Genomic DNA, 17,475 nt, shown 5'->3' with positions numbered 1-17,475 from the left:
ATCAATGACTCGGATGAAGGGGTAGATGCCTCCTTAGCAAGTTCCCTGACAACACAACGCTGTGAGGAGTTGCCAGTATCCCAGAGGGTTGTGCTGCCCTTCAGAAGAACTTAGACAGGTTGGAGAGATGGACAGAGAACTGTCTGAAATTCAACAAAGGCAAATGCAGGGTCTTGCACCTGGAGAGGGATAACCCCAGGCACCAAGACAGGCTGGGGGATGACCTGCTGGAAAGAAGGACCCAAGGGTCCTGGTGGACAAGCTGTCAATGAGCCAGCAGTGTGCCTTTGTGGCCAAGAAGACCAACGACATCCTGGGATGCATTAGGAGAAGCACTGCCAGCAGGTCAAGAGAAGTGATCCTGCCACTCTACTCAGCCCCAGTGGTGCCAATCCTGGAGTGCTGTGTCCAGTTCTGAGCTCCTCGGTAAAAGAGAGACACAGAGCTACTGGAGAGGGTCCCACTGAGGGCTACAAGGATGATTGGGGACTGGAGCAACTCTCTTACAAGGATGGGCTGAGGGAGCTGGGCCTGTTCAGCCTCCAGAAGAGAAGACTGAGAGGGGACCTTATCAATGCAAGTATCTGAAGGGAGGGTATCAAGAGGATGGAGCCAGGCTCTTCTCAGTGGTGCCAAGCAATGGGACAAGAGGCAACAGCCAGAAAATGATGCCCAGGAAGTTCCATCTGAATATGAGGAAGAACTTCTTTATCATGTGGGTAACCAAGCACTGGAACAGATTGCCCAGAGAGGTTGTGGAGTCCTCACTGGAGATATTCAAGAATCCTCTGTACACAATTCTGTGCCATGTGCTCCAGGATGGCCTTCTTGAGCAGGAAGGTTGGACCAGGTGTCCCACTGCTTCCTTCCAACTTTACCCATTCTGTGATTCTGTGAGTACCTCCAAGGATGGAGATTCCACAATCTTTATAAGTAACTCTGCGATACTAAACCAGTATTTAATCAAAATATCTGATGAATGGAAGTTTTAAAAACCATTTTAAAACACTGTTTAATTGCTTTATTTTTAAAAAGATGAAATTTTAATGCTTCAGTGTCAAGAGCCATAACAGTACAAAAAAATTATAAAGCTAGCAAAAATTACAACCACTTGTGCATTTGCATTGGTTGAACCAGAGCTGTCAGAAAGCAAAACAAACAGCAGATTGAAGATTTTAAATATTCATTTTTAGAAATCCATGCCATCACTTTTATCAATCTTAAAAAAAATTCAACTTTGAACCTCAAATTTAAAATAAATTGCAAGGTTCTAAAACAAATAATTGTCTCTCCCTGCATGATCTCTAACTAAGAAATAGCTACCTTTTAATTTATTTCTGATCACTGTATGAAAGAGTTGTTCTGTTTTCCCTCCAGGTGAACTGCCTGCTGATTTACAGTGGGGATTTTTGGTCCTTTAAATTCTGGGGACTTTCTTCTCTGTAGTGTATTGATGTGTATGTTTAAATGTTTACTGTACAAACAACCACACTGCATGCAAATTTCCATTCCTGTGATTCCATTCCATTTTCATTTTTATGACATTTCATTTCCTGTGATTAAGAAGTATAATAGAAATAAAGCATGCTTTGGAATAACTACAGACACTCTTGACACAAGGACCATCAATATTCCCCAAATGAAATTTGGATTTTTAAGTATTCAATTTGAAAAGGAAAAAACTAAAAGTCATTATCCCACTGTATTTTGCATTTAAGAAAAGTCAACTGACAGAACAAGCTACTGAAATCTTTACTGGGTAAGTCCATAAATATCTGACATAATAAATCCGAAATTCTTCCAAACTATTTATTTGTTTGGACATATATTTTTCACAGAGTGTCATCAAGTCCAGTAAAGTTAATACAATCTCAGTACAATCTCAAAAATTTCATGATGATATACAAAAATCCCACTGACCTTTCAAAATAGCTGCAACATTTTTGCAGAAAAGCTGTCATCCTCAGCTCTGTTTTAAATATGTTCCATACATTTTATATTTGTTACTCCTTTACACAATTAAATTATCTGAACATGGTATAGAAAACCTGTACCAAAACCCTGGGTCTTGAGAAAAAAATGAGATTATCCTGATGATATTTGTAATAGCAACTTCTGTGAAGAACACAAGCTACCTCCTGCAAAGAGAAAAACAATTTTGCTTTGATGAGAGTAGCTATTTCAACATCATGACTAGAAAACCCCAGCTTCTTGCTAACTACCAAGCAAGACCTCACCTAAAGCCCAGAGGAGATGAGGACAGAATAATTTCCACAGGCTTTGGTCCTCACTGACCACCTGAAACAATTCCATATTCTCCATAAGCTCCATGACCCTGAATGCACCACCAGGTTCTCCAACCTCTTTCCCATGACCCAGGCAGATACACAAGGGTGCAGGGGCCAGGCAAAGAGTTGCAGGAGAAAGAGCTGAGAGAAGCCTCATCTCAGCTCCTTTATCTCTTGCTTGAGGCGTGCTGTAGGGATGCCTGCACCTCGGTGACCCCAACCCCGTGACCCAACTTCCCAGCCCTACCTCAGATCTGTCTCATCCCTATGGACTGTCAGGCTGACCCTGGTCACTGTCACCACACCTGCTATTCAGTCTGTGCTCAGGTAGCACAGGACTGAACCCTTCATCAGTGAGAGCTGTGCCCAAGTTCCAGCCTCTTGGCACCCACACTCAGCTCAGCGTCACCAGCCTGGTGGAGCAGCTCTTGCTCCTTCTGGACACAATAAAATCACAGAATCTTAGAATACCCAGAGTTGGATGGGACCCACAACAATCACTGAAGTCTATCTCCTGGCCCTGCACAGGACAACTCAAGAGTCACACCATGTGCCCAAGAGCATTGTCCAAACACTTCTTGAACTCTGTCAGGCTTGGTGCTGTGACCACTTACTTGGATGGTCTGTTCCAGTACGCAGCCATGCTCTGGGAGAAGAACCTTTTTCTATTATCTGACCTAAATCTCCTCTAACAAGCTTCAGGCCATTCCCCATGGTACTCCAGCTCGGGACACTGTAACCCTCTTAGCCCATCACTGGTGGTGTAGACAGAGGCAAAGAAAGTATTAAACATCTCTGCCTTGTCTATGTCCCCATTTGTGAGGTGACCATCCTCACCATGTAACGAACCAACTACCTTTTGCAATTAGTGTATTTAAAAAAAACTTTTAATTTTTTTCCCCACAATACTGGCCAGCTTTAACTCCAATTGAGCTTAGGCCACAGGAATTTTCTCCTTGTAGTGGTGAGCAGAATGTCTATATTCCTCCCATATCACCTGATCTTGCTTTGACTGGGCATATACTTTCTTTTTTTGCCTTAGCTCCAAACAAGATCCCTGCTCAGCCAAACTGGCATTGTACCACACTTGTCTGACTTATAACATTTTGGAAGTACAAGAAACTTGTGCAAAAACATGCATACAGAAATATGTGCATATTTGCACATCAGAAATACTCCAGTGACAATACTTTGTATTATCTTGTTTTACTGGAATTGTTGAGGTTTATCCAAAGTTTGGGTTGGCTTTTATTTTGTTCAGGCTTTTAGTTTTGTTTTTATTTACTGTTATGAACTTCAAAACACAGCTAGTTAGAGTTTATTTCCATCCTCTATAATGATGAATTTTATTTTGGAAAACATATGTTGACATCACATCTGCTCAGCTAAGATGTGGAACAATGGGTAGTCCAAGTACTTTGCTGGGTTTCCATTTATCCATATTCACCCAGAACAGGTACACTCTGAATGTACAACCACTACAATCACCTTCTTCATCACCGCACTGCTTTACTGAGGAAATAGTTGAAATGGTTTTATAGTGGCCATGCTGTAAACTAAATAACATATTGAAATAGTTTGATTACTAAGGACAGCAAAGGAAAGCTACTCAGCCTTCCAACTTCCCTCAACAAAGCAATAAGAGTAAAAAATTAAATTAGGTTATTTCCTTCTTAAAATATGACAAGGAAAATATTTGGTAGAACACTCAAAGTGAAGCTGGCAGAGTAGAATGGAGCAGATAATTCAAAGTTAATGGAAGTATATTACACAACTCAGGAAAGGTGGAGGGGTTGATTTGAAAAAAGATAGCAGGTCAGGTCAGTGTAATTTATCTGTGCTCTATCATGTAGTATCACCACTGTTTTAAAAAAGTTTCATTCGAAAGAGTGCCAAACCCTCCATTAGTCCATCTGATCTATTTAGACCAAGATCAGTTTCACCTGAACCTGAAAAATGTGGCTGCACATATGTACTTGCATATAAACACCTAAAATCCCCAGAATTTACTTCTTTTGATAATTTTGTGTGTATGTGCAGACCTGTGTAAGTGGTAGCTTATTTTTTCATAAGACTAGTTACTCCAAATTCAGAGAAAATCCCCAAAGACAAAATATAACTCAAATAATAATAACTATAATTTTAACCAATTTAACTATGTTGAGCTAGTCTAACTGTGGACTAGTGCTGAATTGTAACAAACAAGCAGGGGGTTTTGCTGCTTAACATAAGCCAGTGTTGCTTGTGTGTAACCAAAGCTGTCATTGCAAAGTCAATGCCCCATGTGGGCAGGTGAAATCATCATCTGGACTCATCTCCATGATAGGGATGACAGGAATGTTAAAAACACAGGACTTTCAAAATCGACACTGAGTGAACGCCCCCTGGTTTTTTGTGGGGGTTTTTTTGTGGGTTTTTTGTTTGTTTTGTTTTGTTTTTAACGCTAGCAGGGACTGAGTTCACGTCAGTTGTCCAGGAATAAAAATTTACTTCAGAATTCACATGATTGTTTCCTACAGCAATTTAATATACCAACCAAAGTGATAAAAGCAAACTCCCACCTTGAAGAAATTATCCTAAACTTTACACTTTACTCTCCAGCATAGACTTGAGAGCTCTATGTCTTTAACAGCTATTTTGCTGAGATAGATGATATTAAAAAAAAAAACCACAACACTTTCTTGTAAAGCATTTACATACATTTTCCCCCACTTAAATACTTCAATTTCAAATACACCACAAAATGTACTCCCACAACAGTACTGTATTAGTATAAAACTATTTTAGTTCAATTAAAATGTCTAACTATCTACCCCCAAATCTATCTAAACTGTAATTTTCACTTTGAGCACTTCCAACACGTTCTCAGTTTTGTTTTCTTTTATCAGCTTATCAAATCAGGTCCTGCATTCCAAATGTTAGGAAAAAATAGTCATTAACTGCTAGGTAACAGCAGATTTTCCAATTTAGAAAACTAAATTACACACAGCACAAAAATATGTGTATTTTGCTATCTGAAATATCTTTCATATTAAAATCTGTAATAACAAAATATCTTCCTAACTCCTAAAACCTGCTGAAGTTTTTACCTTCTGATCTGCAATTCTAGGACAATTTGAAAAGGGGATGGGGAAAAAATCTTGATAAAAAACAAGCTTAAAGTGATATACTGCTCCTGACATGTTAAATATATTCTGGTGTGGAAGCTTCTGGTTCCTCCCTAAATGCTGCCTAGTAATCATGTTGGCCTTTTTTATCTTTTCCAACAGGATATACAGATGGCTAACCCTGAGCTTACTGTTAACCAAAGAGTGACCTCATATAGTTGAAACTTACTGTCAAATTGGCATGTTCCCACCTTTTCCATACCTATTTTTTTTCTTTTTAAGTAGCATGAAGTAGCAGTAGAAAACACAATATTTTAGCCATCTGAGCATGTAGTATTCTTGAATTATCCCACCAACTGGCAGTGCTCTCTGTTACCTCTATCTTTTAAAATTGGAGCCATTATAGTCAATTGTGCAAATCTACAGTTGGCCTTTCATAAAAAGTGGATTTTTGACCCACTGAACTGGAATAGCTTCTGAGCAGTTCTTCAGATCTCTGACAAATACCATGCAATACCTGCATGCCAATCTGATACTCACATGTATCTACATTCAGTTGTTCAGAAAACATTGCTCCTAAGTCATTCTAAAAGTTCCAAAAATCAAGGTGGTTCTTTTCATAGTAAAAGCTGATCATTTAAACAAGTGCAATAAAGATCCACATATATCAAAAAATGGATGCCTTCACAATGGTTTTTCACCTCCAGATAACGCACTAACATCTGGAGTCCACCAGTGGAAAGAAAAAACTTATGGTATTTGTTGGGCTGCCCTTAGAAAACGTATTGGTTGACTGGGCACACCTCGAGGCAGAAAAAAAACTGTACCACGACAGCCCCAATGGAGCGCCAGCCCCCCTAAAGGCAATCACAGCAGGGCAGTGAATGAGGAGATTGGAGTCTCCCACTAAAAGTGGTCACTTCTGTTCAGATGTGAACCACATCCATTTTGTAGTTGGAAGAAGCAACAAAGGCTGTACAGCACCTGTTGTACACAGAGGTGAAATTAAGATCACTGCTGGTAAACAAATGTCTTTCAGATGTTGCAAGCAGACTTTAAAGAAGACAAAAACAAAATAAATTCCCCAAATGCCCCCAGTAAACCATAAAGTCCAGTACATATCCTAACAAAAAGTTCAGCACTCATTCCTTCTCAGGAGAGAGGCACTAGCTACCAAACTTATTTGGTTATAACTTTGTTGCCATATCCAAACCTTTCAACAAGGACAGCAAAGTCTTACAGGTTAATTTTACACTAATGAAAACACTAGCACACAGAACATGCTTGTGCCTTCATGATCTTTCCCAAACAAAATATCCATAATAAGCTTCAAGTTCCACCCCTTTGCTGAAATTGTTCTCACTTTTTTATCCTTTTACCTTTCCCCTGCTCTGGTTATTTGTGCTCTTGTCATACCTAAAACTCACTAATTCACTTCCTCATGGCATATCCATACAGCATCAAATTCCACTTGGCCCTGATTTTTGACTGAGATATGTGTGCACTTCTATCACCTGTGTTAAACACTGCAAATACCACAAAAGACAAACAGACAAACAAACAAAAAACCAGGCTCTTTCAAAAGTACCATCATCCTCCTCATACTTTTAAGAAAGTCATCCATAACTGGCTTACTTAAAAGGTTTTCAAAATTTTTCCACTTTCCTTACAAATATTTCTCCTCGAGTTGTGAAGATCCTTAATATCAGTTCACTGGCAACCGCCTTACATTTCTTTATTACCTTTCCTGGCCTCCTTAGACTTGAACAACAAACTGCCAGCACCCAAAGACCTCAAGTTTGAAAAGTACTAGTCCCCATGTGGGCATAAAAACTAAATTTACCCCTTTTTCTCTGAATCATAATAATGAAAACACTATAGACCACTTTCACCAAGATAAACAGCACAACCTGGCTAACTGAAATAAAGGATCACTTCTATTTTCTCCATATAAGGTAGTTGGGGGACAATGCATGTGACATGTATGGAAGAGCTGATGGAATGGAGTTTTCTTAACCTGGAAAAGAGTGGGCTGAAGGAGGCCCTCATTGTTGTCTAAGCTACCCAACAGGAGAGCAAAGGGAAGACAGAGCTACACAGTGGAAGAGGCAATGGATGCAAGCTGGAACATGGGCAATCCCAAATAGGCCTCAGGAAATTATTTTTCCACTGTAATAGTGGTCAAACACTGGATGTTTGCTCATAGTGGCTGCAGTCTCGATCCCCAAAGATATATAAAACCTTGATTATATGTTGTCCCCAGAGCAACCTGGTCTTGATGATGCTGCAAGGGTTTAAACCAGATGGCTGCCACAGTCTCTTCCAACCTGAATTGTTTGAGGATTCTATGATCATTCCCAACAAAACAACAGGCCATAACCAATAACAAAGAACAAACTGAAACACTAAATTTCATTTAGAAAACTAAATTGCATTTTCTTGACCAAATGAAACCCAGCAGTGTAAGAGGACAAAGCTTCTCATAATATTTAGAATGACAGATTCATTTTGTATCTAACCAGGCTCTATTTTACTTAGGATGCCTGCATCAAAGTCTGTCTGGTTATATTACATTAGTTATGTAGCATTAAAAGAAAAAAAAAAACCACACAGAATAAAAACTTGCCAAGTTGACATACCTCTAGAAGATGAAATTCGCCAAAAAGTCAGAGAAGATTTCAAAAATTGTTTCGAAAAAAAAATATACTAACAAGTCTACTTTACATCCTTTTGTAATTAAAACTGGCAATTATTTGTGCAAAATCCAGTACAAATAACAAAAAAACCCAGAGACTAAACAGATTTTGCATTTATAGTGTTACCATTGGAATCATCATATCTAGGCAGCTGTCATTTATAAACCAACATGTTTCACTGTACAGGTGAAACTGTGATGTGTAAGCTAACACATCACTAGCTACAAATGGTTTCTAAGCAATCTGAACTACCAAGGGAAATTTCACTAATAAATAATAAATATTGCAGTTTATCAAGTGATCAAAGCTTAACAGCCCCAGCAATTTATTTTGTTGGTTCAGATTTTGCTTTTCCTTGCTTTACATGGTATTGCCTGTAGCATGCTGGGCATCACTAAGCAAGGTGTTGTGCAAGAAATAAAAGAATTTCAGATTCTATGAGAAGAACCAAGTCATATCAGCAATTACAGTGCAAAGCACAAAATAAATAACCCTCTGTAACAAAAGCAAGAGCTACCTCACACAATCTGAACCTAAATCTTTATTCATTAAAGCAATTACAAAACTCCTGTAATAATTCTTGCATATTGAAAAAGTATCAGAGCATTATCATAGCGGAAAAAACTCTGAAACTCTTCACAATAGCTATATAGCTATTTAAACCTCTATTAAGAGCTAGTCCTTTTAGAAAGTTTACAAACAAGTATTCAGGCAATTCAAGTATCAGATAAGCAAACAAGAATGCTTACTAAGATGTACCCTTAATAATAATAATAATAGATAATGTGTTTATCTAAGAACTGTACTGATATAATTAATAACAGAAGCAGAGACCCACAATAGCTGCTGCCTGCATGTCAGTAAAGTCTTGTTTAGAGACAAAAGCAGAATACATTGCTCAATTCTGCAGTTGTTATGCTTAACAAACAAAAACTTGGGGTTTGTGTCTTTTTCGTGTTTTTGCTGGGTTTGAGGGGGATTGTTATAGTTTGGTTGTTTGGGTTTTTTTCTACAGAATTGTAGAATTAAACTGACATTCTACAGCATACTCGTATTTCTCAAAGCAACAGAGCACGGCATCCATTTCGAAAGAGCTTCAGATTGAATTAGAAGACCTTCAAAAAAGAAAACCAAAACCATAAAATCACATACTATACCACAGCTACATTTCACTTAGATCAAGAGCAAGAATGTCTGGTGGGAAATCCTACTTAAAAACAAATCAGAATTAAAATCTCCAAAGCCAGATTCATGATGGTTAGCAGCACAGACTCAGGCACACCACATCTCTTTTTGCTCCCTTTCTCTGAGCAAAACCAACATGGACAATACTTACTTTGCCCTTCTCTAGGGCTGTGAGAATTGATATCAGACAAGGAAAGTTCCAGTTCATGGATATCACTGCTATGGTATTCACTGCTCAGAACTGTTAGGTCCCATCTTTTCATTTACCCATCCAAAATTAAAGATGAAGGTTACGATGAGCTAGTTTTTAAACACTGACAGTTTTACCCAACCATCTTGCCTTTTTTTAAATGCCATCTAGTAAAGAATTTCAAAGGGCTCTGCTTCTTTAATGAGGCATTAAAATACAGTCATACGACAAAAAAGCAACTCTACTAAGTCTCTTAAACCCCTGGACTTACATTATCAGCTTTTATGTGCCTGTCAACACTCAACAGCAAGAAGCAATGGTTTGCTCTTTGCCTCGAATTTAAAAGCCAGCTAAACTTCCTCTCACTTTCCTGCTGAGAGCTTTAACTCCTTGCAAACTGTCAAAGCTTTGACACTTCAGCAGCAGGTAAATCTAAGACATGATGCAACAGCCAGGTGTACTCTCAGTCAGGCACCGGCCACTAATTTACTAGCGGCTATTTAATTCACCACAAAAAACAATAAACTAGAAATACTTTCCCCCACTCCTCCGCATACCCACACCGCTTGCAGATCGGCCCTTTTAAATATATATTAGCTCTGTCAAAGAACTAGGCACAGTTAACTTTCAACTTGAAAGAAGTGAAACATTTAAAATTGTAGAGATATCAATGTATGGCTAAAATGCAAATGCATTTCCAATCCAGAAGCTAACATTATAGCGCAGCATTTTTCAAGAAAAGTATGTGCAAAGTGTTAAATACTGGAACTCCTTTAACCAGAACATTTCTCTGAATATCCACAGCCTGGATGTGGCACTCAGTGTAAAAGCTCATTGACATAAAGCCCATTATTAATTCATTTTACAAAGGTGCCAAGCTAAGTGCAGTTGTGGAAGAATAAGATTTGAACAATTTGCTTAGTAGAAAATGTGAATTTCACACCTGAGAAGCCCTATATTCTGTTTGGTATAAGCTAAAATATTTACACCATTATTTTACTATACAGAAAAACAATGACTGCACAGATAAGCCATGCTGTTTCTTTACAAAAAAAAAAAAAAAATGAGATACAGACTTAAAATGAGACCCTTGAGATACTACACTTAACAGCAGTATACTGAAAAATGATCCTTTCCCTTTTCTTCTGTTCTTTTCACACTGTAATTCCACAGTATACAAAAACCCTACTTAAGTCTCCTAACCTTGATAAGGACTTGATCTCACTCTCATTCAAGTCAATGGAAAAAGATCTCATAATTAACTTCAAAGATGCATGACTAAGGCACTGAGTGCCAAAGCTACAGGACAGTATTTTAATAATTTATTTATGAAAATATTAGGGTTTTTTTTCATTATATTATTTTTTTAATTTTCAAAAAGCTTTTTTTTTTATTCTCTTGTGATAGGAAAAAAGAGAGCTTTGTCTAAAGCTCAACCGTTTCTGCTGAGAATGCACAACCCTGAGACAGCTCTCTCACCTTCCTCACTCCAGGCATTTGTTGAGGTGGTAGCCACAAGGTACTATACAGAAGTTACAAACACATTTATGGTTTCAAAGGGGAAGATGAAGGAATTAAAAGAAAGCTATCTGAGGTTCTGCCAATGTTGGCTTGTCTCTTTTTTCAAATACCTTAAATATAGCCTGGCATGGGATTTTCTCTCATCACTAGAAGGACTTCAAATGCCAAACAAATCCTTTGACTCACTAGGTCAAACCCCAGGGGAAGCACTTGACAGCAGGAAATATATGAACAAGAATGCCAAGAGTTAAAAAGTTAAGTCGGACTGATTCAGCAGTCAGATCAAACGACTACAGTTCTTCCGAGATTATTAATGAGTACTGCAAGCAACCGGAGGCTCTGACGCAGACAAGAACCTGCACATCACAGGCATTCCAGGAACCCTGGCTTGTCTTCTCTGGAACAAAACCTTAGCAAAATGCACACTCCCTCCTGCTTTAAAAGCATGGCATCTCTCATTGCCTCTCTGTCCACATACACAAGACTGTAAGGCACAAAATACTTCCTTCATCAAGGTCATGATCTGCAGAAATTTTTCCTGAAATTCCTGCAAATCTTTTAGCATCTGTAGTAACTTTTAAAACATTGCACACAAAAAGTCTGTCTTTCACAACCTCAATAGACAACCAAAATAATGAAAAAACAAAACAGACACAAGAAGAGACAGCAAGTCTCACCTGCTGCAACTTCAAATACAGATTTTTTGAGATAGTGGAATGAATACAATGATGCCTCAAGCAATGGTAACAGAACCTTGTTAGTTCAAATGGAAAGGGAAGGGCTTTTTTAACTGAGCATAAAACGTGGGTGGGAAATACTAGGAAAAAACAATGGATGTGTAAACTATACACTTCAAAAAGACAGAGTCAATTCATCCGATTTTCATTTTACTTAAAACTGTTTAACAAACAATTAATAAAACTTGATACATAGGGATAACCATGTCCAAATGTAGACTAGAAACAGCAGTTTTATACATTATAGGTACTTAACAAAAAAATTCCCCATACTTTTTGAAGAGCAAACTCCATAGCAGAAGTTATTACAAACCGCTAATTTCTGATTTTCCAGATAGAATGGCAGGTGGTAGATATTCCTACAGATATCAAAAGCCGTTTCTAGATTATCTAGAAATAAACAATCTCCCTAATAAAGTTTATAAGTGGCCTGAGTATTTTTTATGTTATCATTACAAACACCACACTTCCAATGCAAGCTGAATTTGGGGGGGTAGGGCAGAGCAAGGGGACATGTAATAAATAAATTATTACTGTAAAATCTCACAGAATAAAGTTTTAAGCCTTAAAATTCAGCCATCTTGAAATATAGCCAATTTAAACAAAAAATAATTCAGGATAATTTCAGACCCAACATTCACCCAAGTCTTCTGGAAACTTTCCTGTGGTTTTACAATCATTTCCTATAGTCACCTTTCATTGCTCTTCTGAAGACCTGCACAAGCATGTTGGGGAAGAGAAGAAGAGAAGTGACCAGGTCTCCAGAGAAAACCGTGATGATTACCATGACCTTGGCTTCATACTGTGCACGCATAAATGATTAAAAGAATTCAGACATAAAACTGCTTGGCACTAGTGTAGTTCCACTGCCAATCACTGCATCTCCTACAGTAAATAGAAGGTGAAATAGTTTGGCATAGGTATGGATTTTTACATTAGGAATGTATATATGAGAACAGTCTTACCAAAAGTAACTTCTCCTTTGCCAGTCTTGTCAAACAGCTGAAAGGCTACTATGAACAACGCATCTGGAGCGCACAGGACTGATTCAAATGCCACAAACTCTTGAAAGGATATCAACCTAAGAGATGAAGTAAAAAGCAAGAGCTATGAAACCACTTGCTTGCAGAATACTGAAATACAATATAATGTACATTATACAAAAGAAATAAGATCACAAACAAAGTGTGTACAAAATGTTATCAATTGGGATTAAAATGTAACCTAAAATGCCCTCTCCTCAATGCTGTCAGGAGGTCTTCATATCACTAGACGGAAATGTCTGTTAGACAAGGAACTATTACTTCCAGCAAGTCACAACAGAACACAAAATAAGCAAAACACTCAGTGTGGCTACTCACCTCAGCTTTAATGTCTAACTGAAGTGCCCTCTGGGAGAGCCTACCTCTCTCCACTGCTAGGACAGAGGTAATCAAGACATGAGTAACTTCCCTCAAGACTCAGTACTTAGGGCTTTTGGAAAGCAAAACCATTCAAGATCTACACGCTGCCACTCACTTCAGAAGCAACCGATCAGAATGCATTATCTGTTTGCTAGCAACTTATTAGTCATCCATCACAGCCCTCCAGTCCTGCGTGTTGAATCATTAATTTCAAGTAGTAGTCTGCATGTTCTTCCTTAGCCCAAGAGCAGTTTATTCAAATTCATCATTACAGACAGGTTCCCTGTATGCAAGCACAGTAGCAGAGCACAGATAAAAGCAGAGATGCCCTTCCTTAAGTTAGTTCATAAGCAGAAATACTTAATTAGACAACCTGGCATTGTCTCCAGCACTAGATTTGAAACAGCAAAGACCTTGAGCTGTTCTAATTTCCCTGGGTCACACCCAAGAGTTCAAATGGAGATCAGACTCCTACTCTTAAAGAGGCAAAGGCCAACCATTCTTCTGTTTTGCTACTTCTTTAATGTCTAGGTTGTACAGTTTAAAATCATCTTCAAAAGTGTGGCTGCAGGGCCTGCTGGCAGTCTGGGAGACTTAAGATTACCCTCTCTCAGGCTGCTGTATGTCAGTGTAGCCAGCGTGTAGCTTTAATGGGTTCACATGGCAGCACCTGGAGAACAAAGATTTATTTCTGAGAAACACAAAATTTAGTGTACCAAATGTCAATAAACACACAAAAAACCCTTTTTTTTTTTAATTCTATTAGAAACTAACTGTCTAATAGAAACTGATAGTTTCTATTAGAAACTACCCTTAGGACTTTGACTCAAAACAATACTGCAGCCAGTTAAATGAAAACTTATACTCTGTGCAATGCAGTAACAGTGAAGAACTGAGTGTTTCAACAGGTTGGAAAAGATATTCGTTCCAAGTTATGATGACCCATGACTATACAGCAATTTCCAGTCACCCTGCCTTAAAGGAATTAATTTCAAGTCACACAGAAGTGTGCTTGCTGCATGTCAGTAGCCAAATATGCACTGGGTAAGAGAAGCTAACTTCCATGAGGAACGTAAAAATATGAGAAGATGAACAAAAGAGGACTTTTTTTAAAAGCACAGCACAGAGAAGGTCTAAAAGCTGTTCTACATTACCTCCCTCAATATATATGCAATAAACAAAAGAAATGTAGAGTATGACACAATTTAAAAATTAACTCTGAGAACTAGCCACCATAAGTTATTATGTAGTGTGAGAAGTGAATAAAAAGAAACCTCCTCAGGTATTCTTAAGATTAAGCTCACAACTGATGATGCCAGCAAACATATAAGCACACCTTAGGCTTTACTGGCAAAGAAGCCAGTGACTTATTACATATGCACATTTTAGCACAGGGGAAGCCATCGAGTGGTTTACTTTAAGCTCCTCGGGAGCTCTCAGTACTCCTCACTGTTAGAATACACAGATATTCAGCCTTTAAAAGGAAGAAAACTTCCATCTCTTCTAAACCAAAAGAATTTTTTTCAAAAGTAACATTTCATTCAATTTTAATCCAATATATCACAACCTATGCGCAAATATGCATTTACATATATTTACTGTTACAATGTGACTTTACTGCCTATAAAGGGCCATTATTATTCATTTTTATTGATTACATACCTGACAGAACAGTAAACAGATGCAAAGCACTGAGTTCTGTCCCAAAGATTATAATGCACACACAGAGAAAGAACAGAACAGACAGCAGTTGACAAGAATCTAGAACAGGATTGTTTAGAATTATAAATGTAAAATCTTTGCCAACACCATTATGGTAAAGCCATTTTCCGTGTGAAACAACAACTCGCGCACGTCCCTACCAGTGGATCCCAATACAGTGATGAGATCACAGAAAAGAGATACGCTACTTATACTGGTAGAACCCCACCACCATGTTAAGAACATATTCTATGCTACTAGGCCTGGATTTGATTAAAACTCCATGTATTAACACTGCTACAAGATTTTATACTGGTAGAAGCACTCTTTTTCAGTACTTGGAAGCAATAATCCCCATATCAAGTCACAGATAGATGCTTAAAATAACCCTTTATCCATTTTTTAAAACAGTTATTCACAGTACTAGGAAGATTAAAAGTGTACAAATTGTGTGGCTCTAGCCAGACTGTTAAAGAAGAGACATTAATATCTGCTGTGCCAGCTGAATTCAAATTAACCCAATTTTTACATGTTAATTAAACCAGCTATTTTCTTCTTATTGTATTTTTGCTCCCTAAGTAGACTAGCCTGCTAGTGATTCCCAACAGATCTATTCTAACAACGACGTATTCATTTACTTCTATTATGACCATACAATACAGTAACTGAGCAGTAATTTTTCACAGTCAATTACACGTGTGATTCTTAATGCTTAAAGATGCTGAAATAATGTGTACTACATAGCCATATGCTCACTTCTCTATACTGCACAAGGGTAGTTGCCTGGGTAACACATTTTCTCTCCAGTTTAGCATCACCCTTTTGGGTTTACCATAGCCCTTCACTGAATAACATTAGGTGTCATTAAACAGCACATATTAACATGGACTTCAATATACTACTTAAGAGTTATTTTATCTACCTAAACAAGTACTCATTTATGTTACAAAAGCAGAGAAAAACCCAGTGATTTTAACAGTACAAAGAGACGAATCTGAAATGTTTATGTAATTTTATTTCACTTTTGAGGATATTCTACCCAAATGGTCAAAGTCTTCCTTCACCTTCACACCCTCATTATCAATGCCAATACTGCATGATTTATTGAGGAAGGCTCATATCTTGATATTTTAAAAGCATCCACACACAAGAGCTACAGTCCAAACACAACAGCTGGGTATGGTACAGCAAACCCACTGTTTACTGCTCTCTCCTTTCTTCCATGTTGCTTCTTTTGATGCTCACGCCCGTGGTATCTGGACACCACACAGACATGATGCATTGCCACCAGAGAAAGTCTGTATGTAGCCATGCAAAGAAAAAAAGCCATTACCCACTGTAATAATACATACAAATGCAATGATGAAGAGATTTCTTCAGAAATCAATGCATATGTTTTTACTGTATCAGAAATTTAAACACGGTAACATAATGGGACACAAATTGAAGCTACATCTATTATTTTACACTGCAAGCTAGGTAAACTAAGTATAGTGCAAATTGGTGCATTAGAGGATAAATTTATACCCAATAATAATGGAAAATGCTGGCATTTCCAAGTGTTATTTTTGAATACTTTGTCCTTTCTAAAAATAAAGCAATGGTATTTCTCAGTAAAGTGTTAGTTACTACAGTCCAAACAGAGACATGCAGTAAATACTTATTTTGTTAGAGAGATGTTTAAAAGTAAAACAAAAAATTGAAAAACAATGTTACAGTAGGCAGGACGGAAAATGCCTGGCCTGCTGCTGATGGGCCTTGAGAAAGCCACTGTATTCTGGGTGAATTTCTGATCCAGCTGAAGCCAAATAAAGCATATTTTTTAACTAAGATTAGCAATGAGAGGCTTTAGGCCAGGAACCAGTCAAGGCTATTCAGTCTGTTCCATACGAACAACAACCACGCAATATAACATTTAAAAAAACTGTGTTATTACCAATCAACTACTTTGAAAGGTTCATCTGGCCATCAGCAAGGCAACTATTTCCTTCTATTAGAGGAAACCTTAAAAACATGCCTCCAGAAGAGAACAGCAGGAAAGCCTACCTCCAAATAAACCTCTGCCCTGACTGAAGATGGAGGCAAAACTTGCTTCCATGGCAACAGATATTCACTGAATTACAGAATATGCTTTAAGAGGTCTTGTACCTTTGTCACAACAACAGCAGCTCCTGTAGACACCCTCAAATCCTTAATCTCTGGCAATGCAGGAATTGTGCTAAAGCTACATGAGATTTTGTCTACAATACACTGTGGGATTGTAGGTAAGAGCTGCTGTTCTTTCTGCTCTACACTCAGATCTTCTTCAGCTATGAGGTAAGCAATTCTTTGCCTATTTATATGGTCTGCTCATGAGTCAGAAGTTGTTGAGCTGTCTGTCTTTCACCCATACGACTTACCAAGTTTAGTATTTCACACTGATTACACTTGGTACCTATACCTACCTTCTTACCAAAACCATAATAAATTGAAAAGTATTCTAAAGAGTGAGAGGAACAGCCCTTGTGATCGTGGCTCAGACCCTTTTAGTGACAAACGGTCACGCTCACCACTCATGAACAACAGTTGCTTCTTCAGAGCAAACCAGGGATCCAAGACAGTGGATAAAATGCTTCTAGAAATATCCTAGCAGTATTCTCAGAAATAA

At 38.0% G+C, this 17,475-nt stretch overlaps 1 protein-coding gene across 7 annotated transcripts in view; it reads right to left on the bottom strand.

The window, feature by feature from the left end:
• SLC25A13 (solute carrier family 25 member 13) overlaps positions 1-17,475 on the bottom strand; it is a 101,773-nt gene that overhangs the window by 53,657 nt on the left and 30,641 nt on the right. For all 7 annotated transcript variants that reach the window (XM_050327229.1, XM_050327207.1, XM_050327198.1 and 4 more), the window contains one exon: positions 12,690-12,805. In XM_050327229.1, the coding sequence (XP_050183186.1) occupies positions 12,690-12,805 (116 nt within the window). The remainder of the gene's footprint in view (positions 1-12,689; positions 12,806-17,475) is intronic.

Source organism: Myiozetetes cayanensis, unplaced genomic scaffold (assembly GCF_022539395.1).
Source record: "Myiozetetes cayanensis isolate MyiCay16 unplaced genomic scaffold, myiCay2020 scf1, whole genome shotgun sequence".
Lineage (NCBI taxonomy): Eukaryota > Metazoa > Chordata > Aves > Passeriformes > Tyrannidae > Myiozetetes > Myiozetetes cayanensis.
Note: the sequence above shows the minus strand (reverse complement) of the source record. Positions and strands in the feature narration are given on the sequence as shown.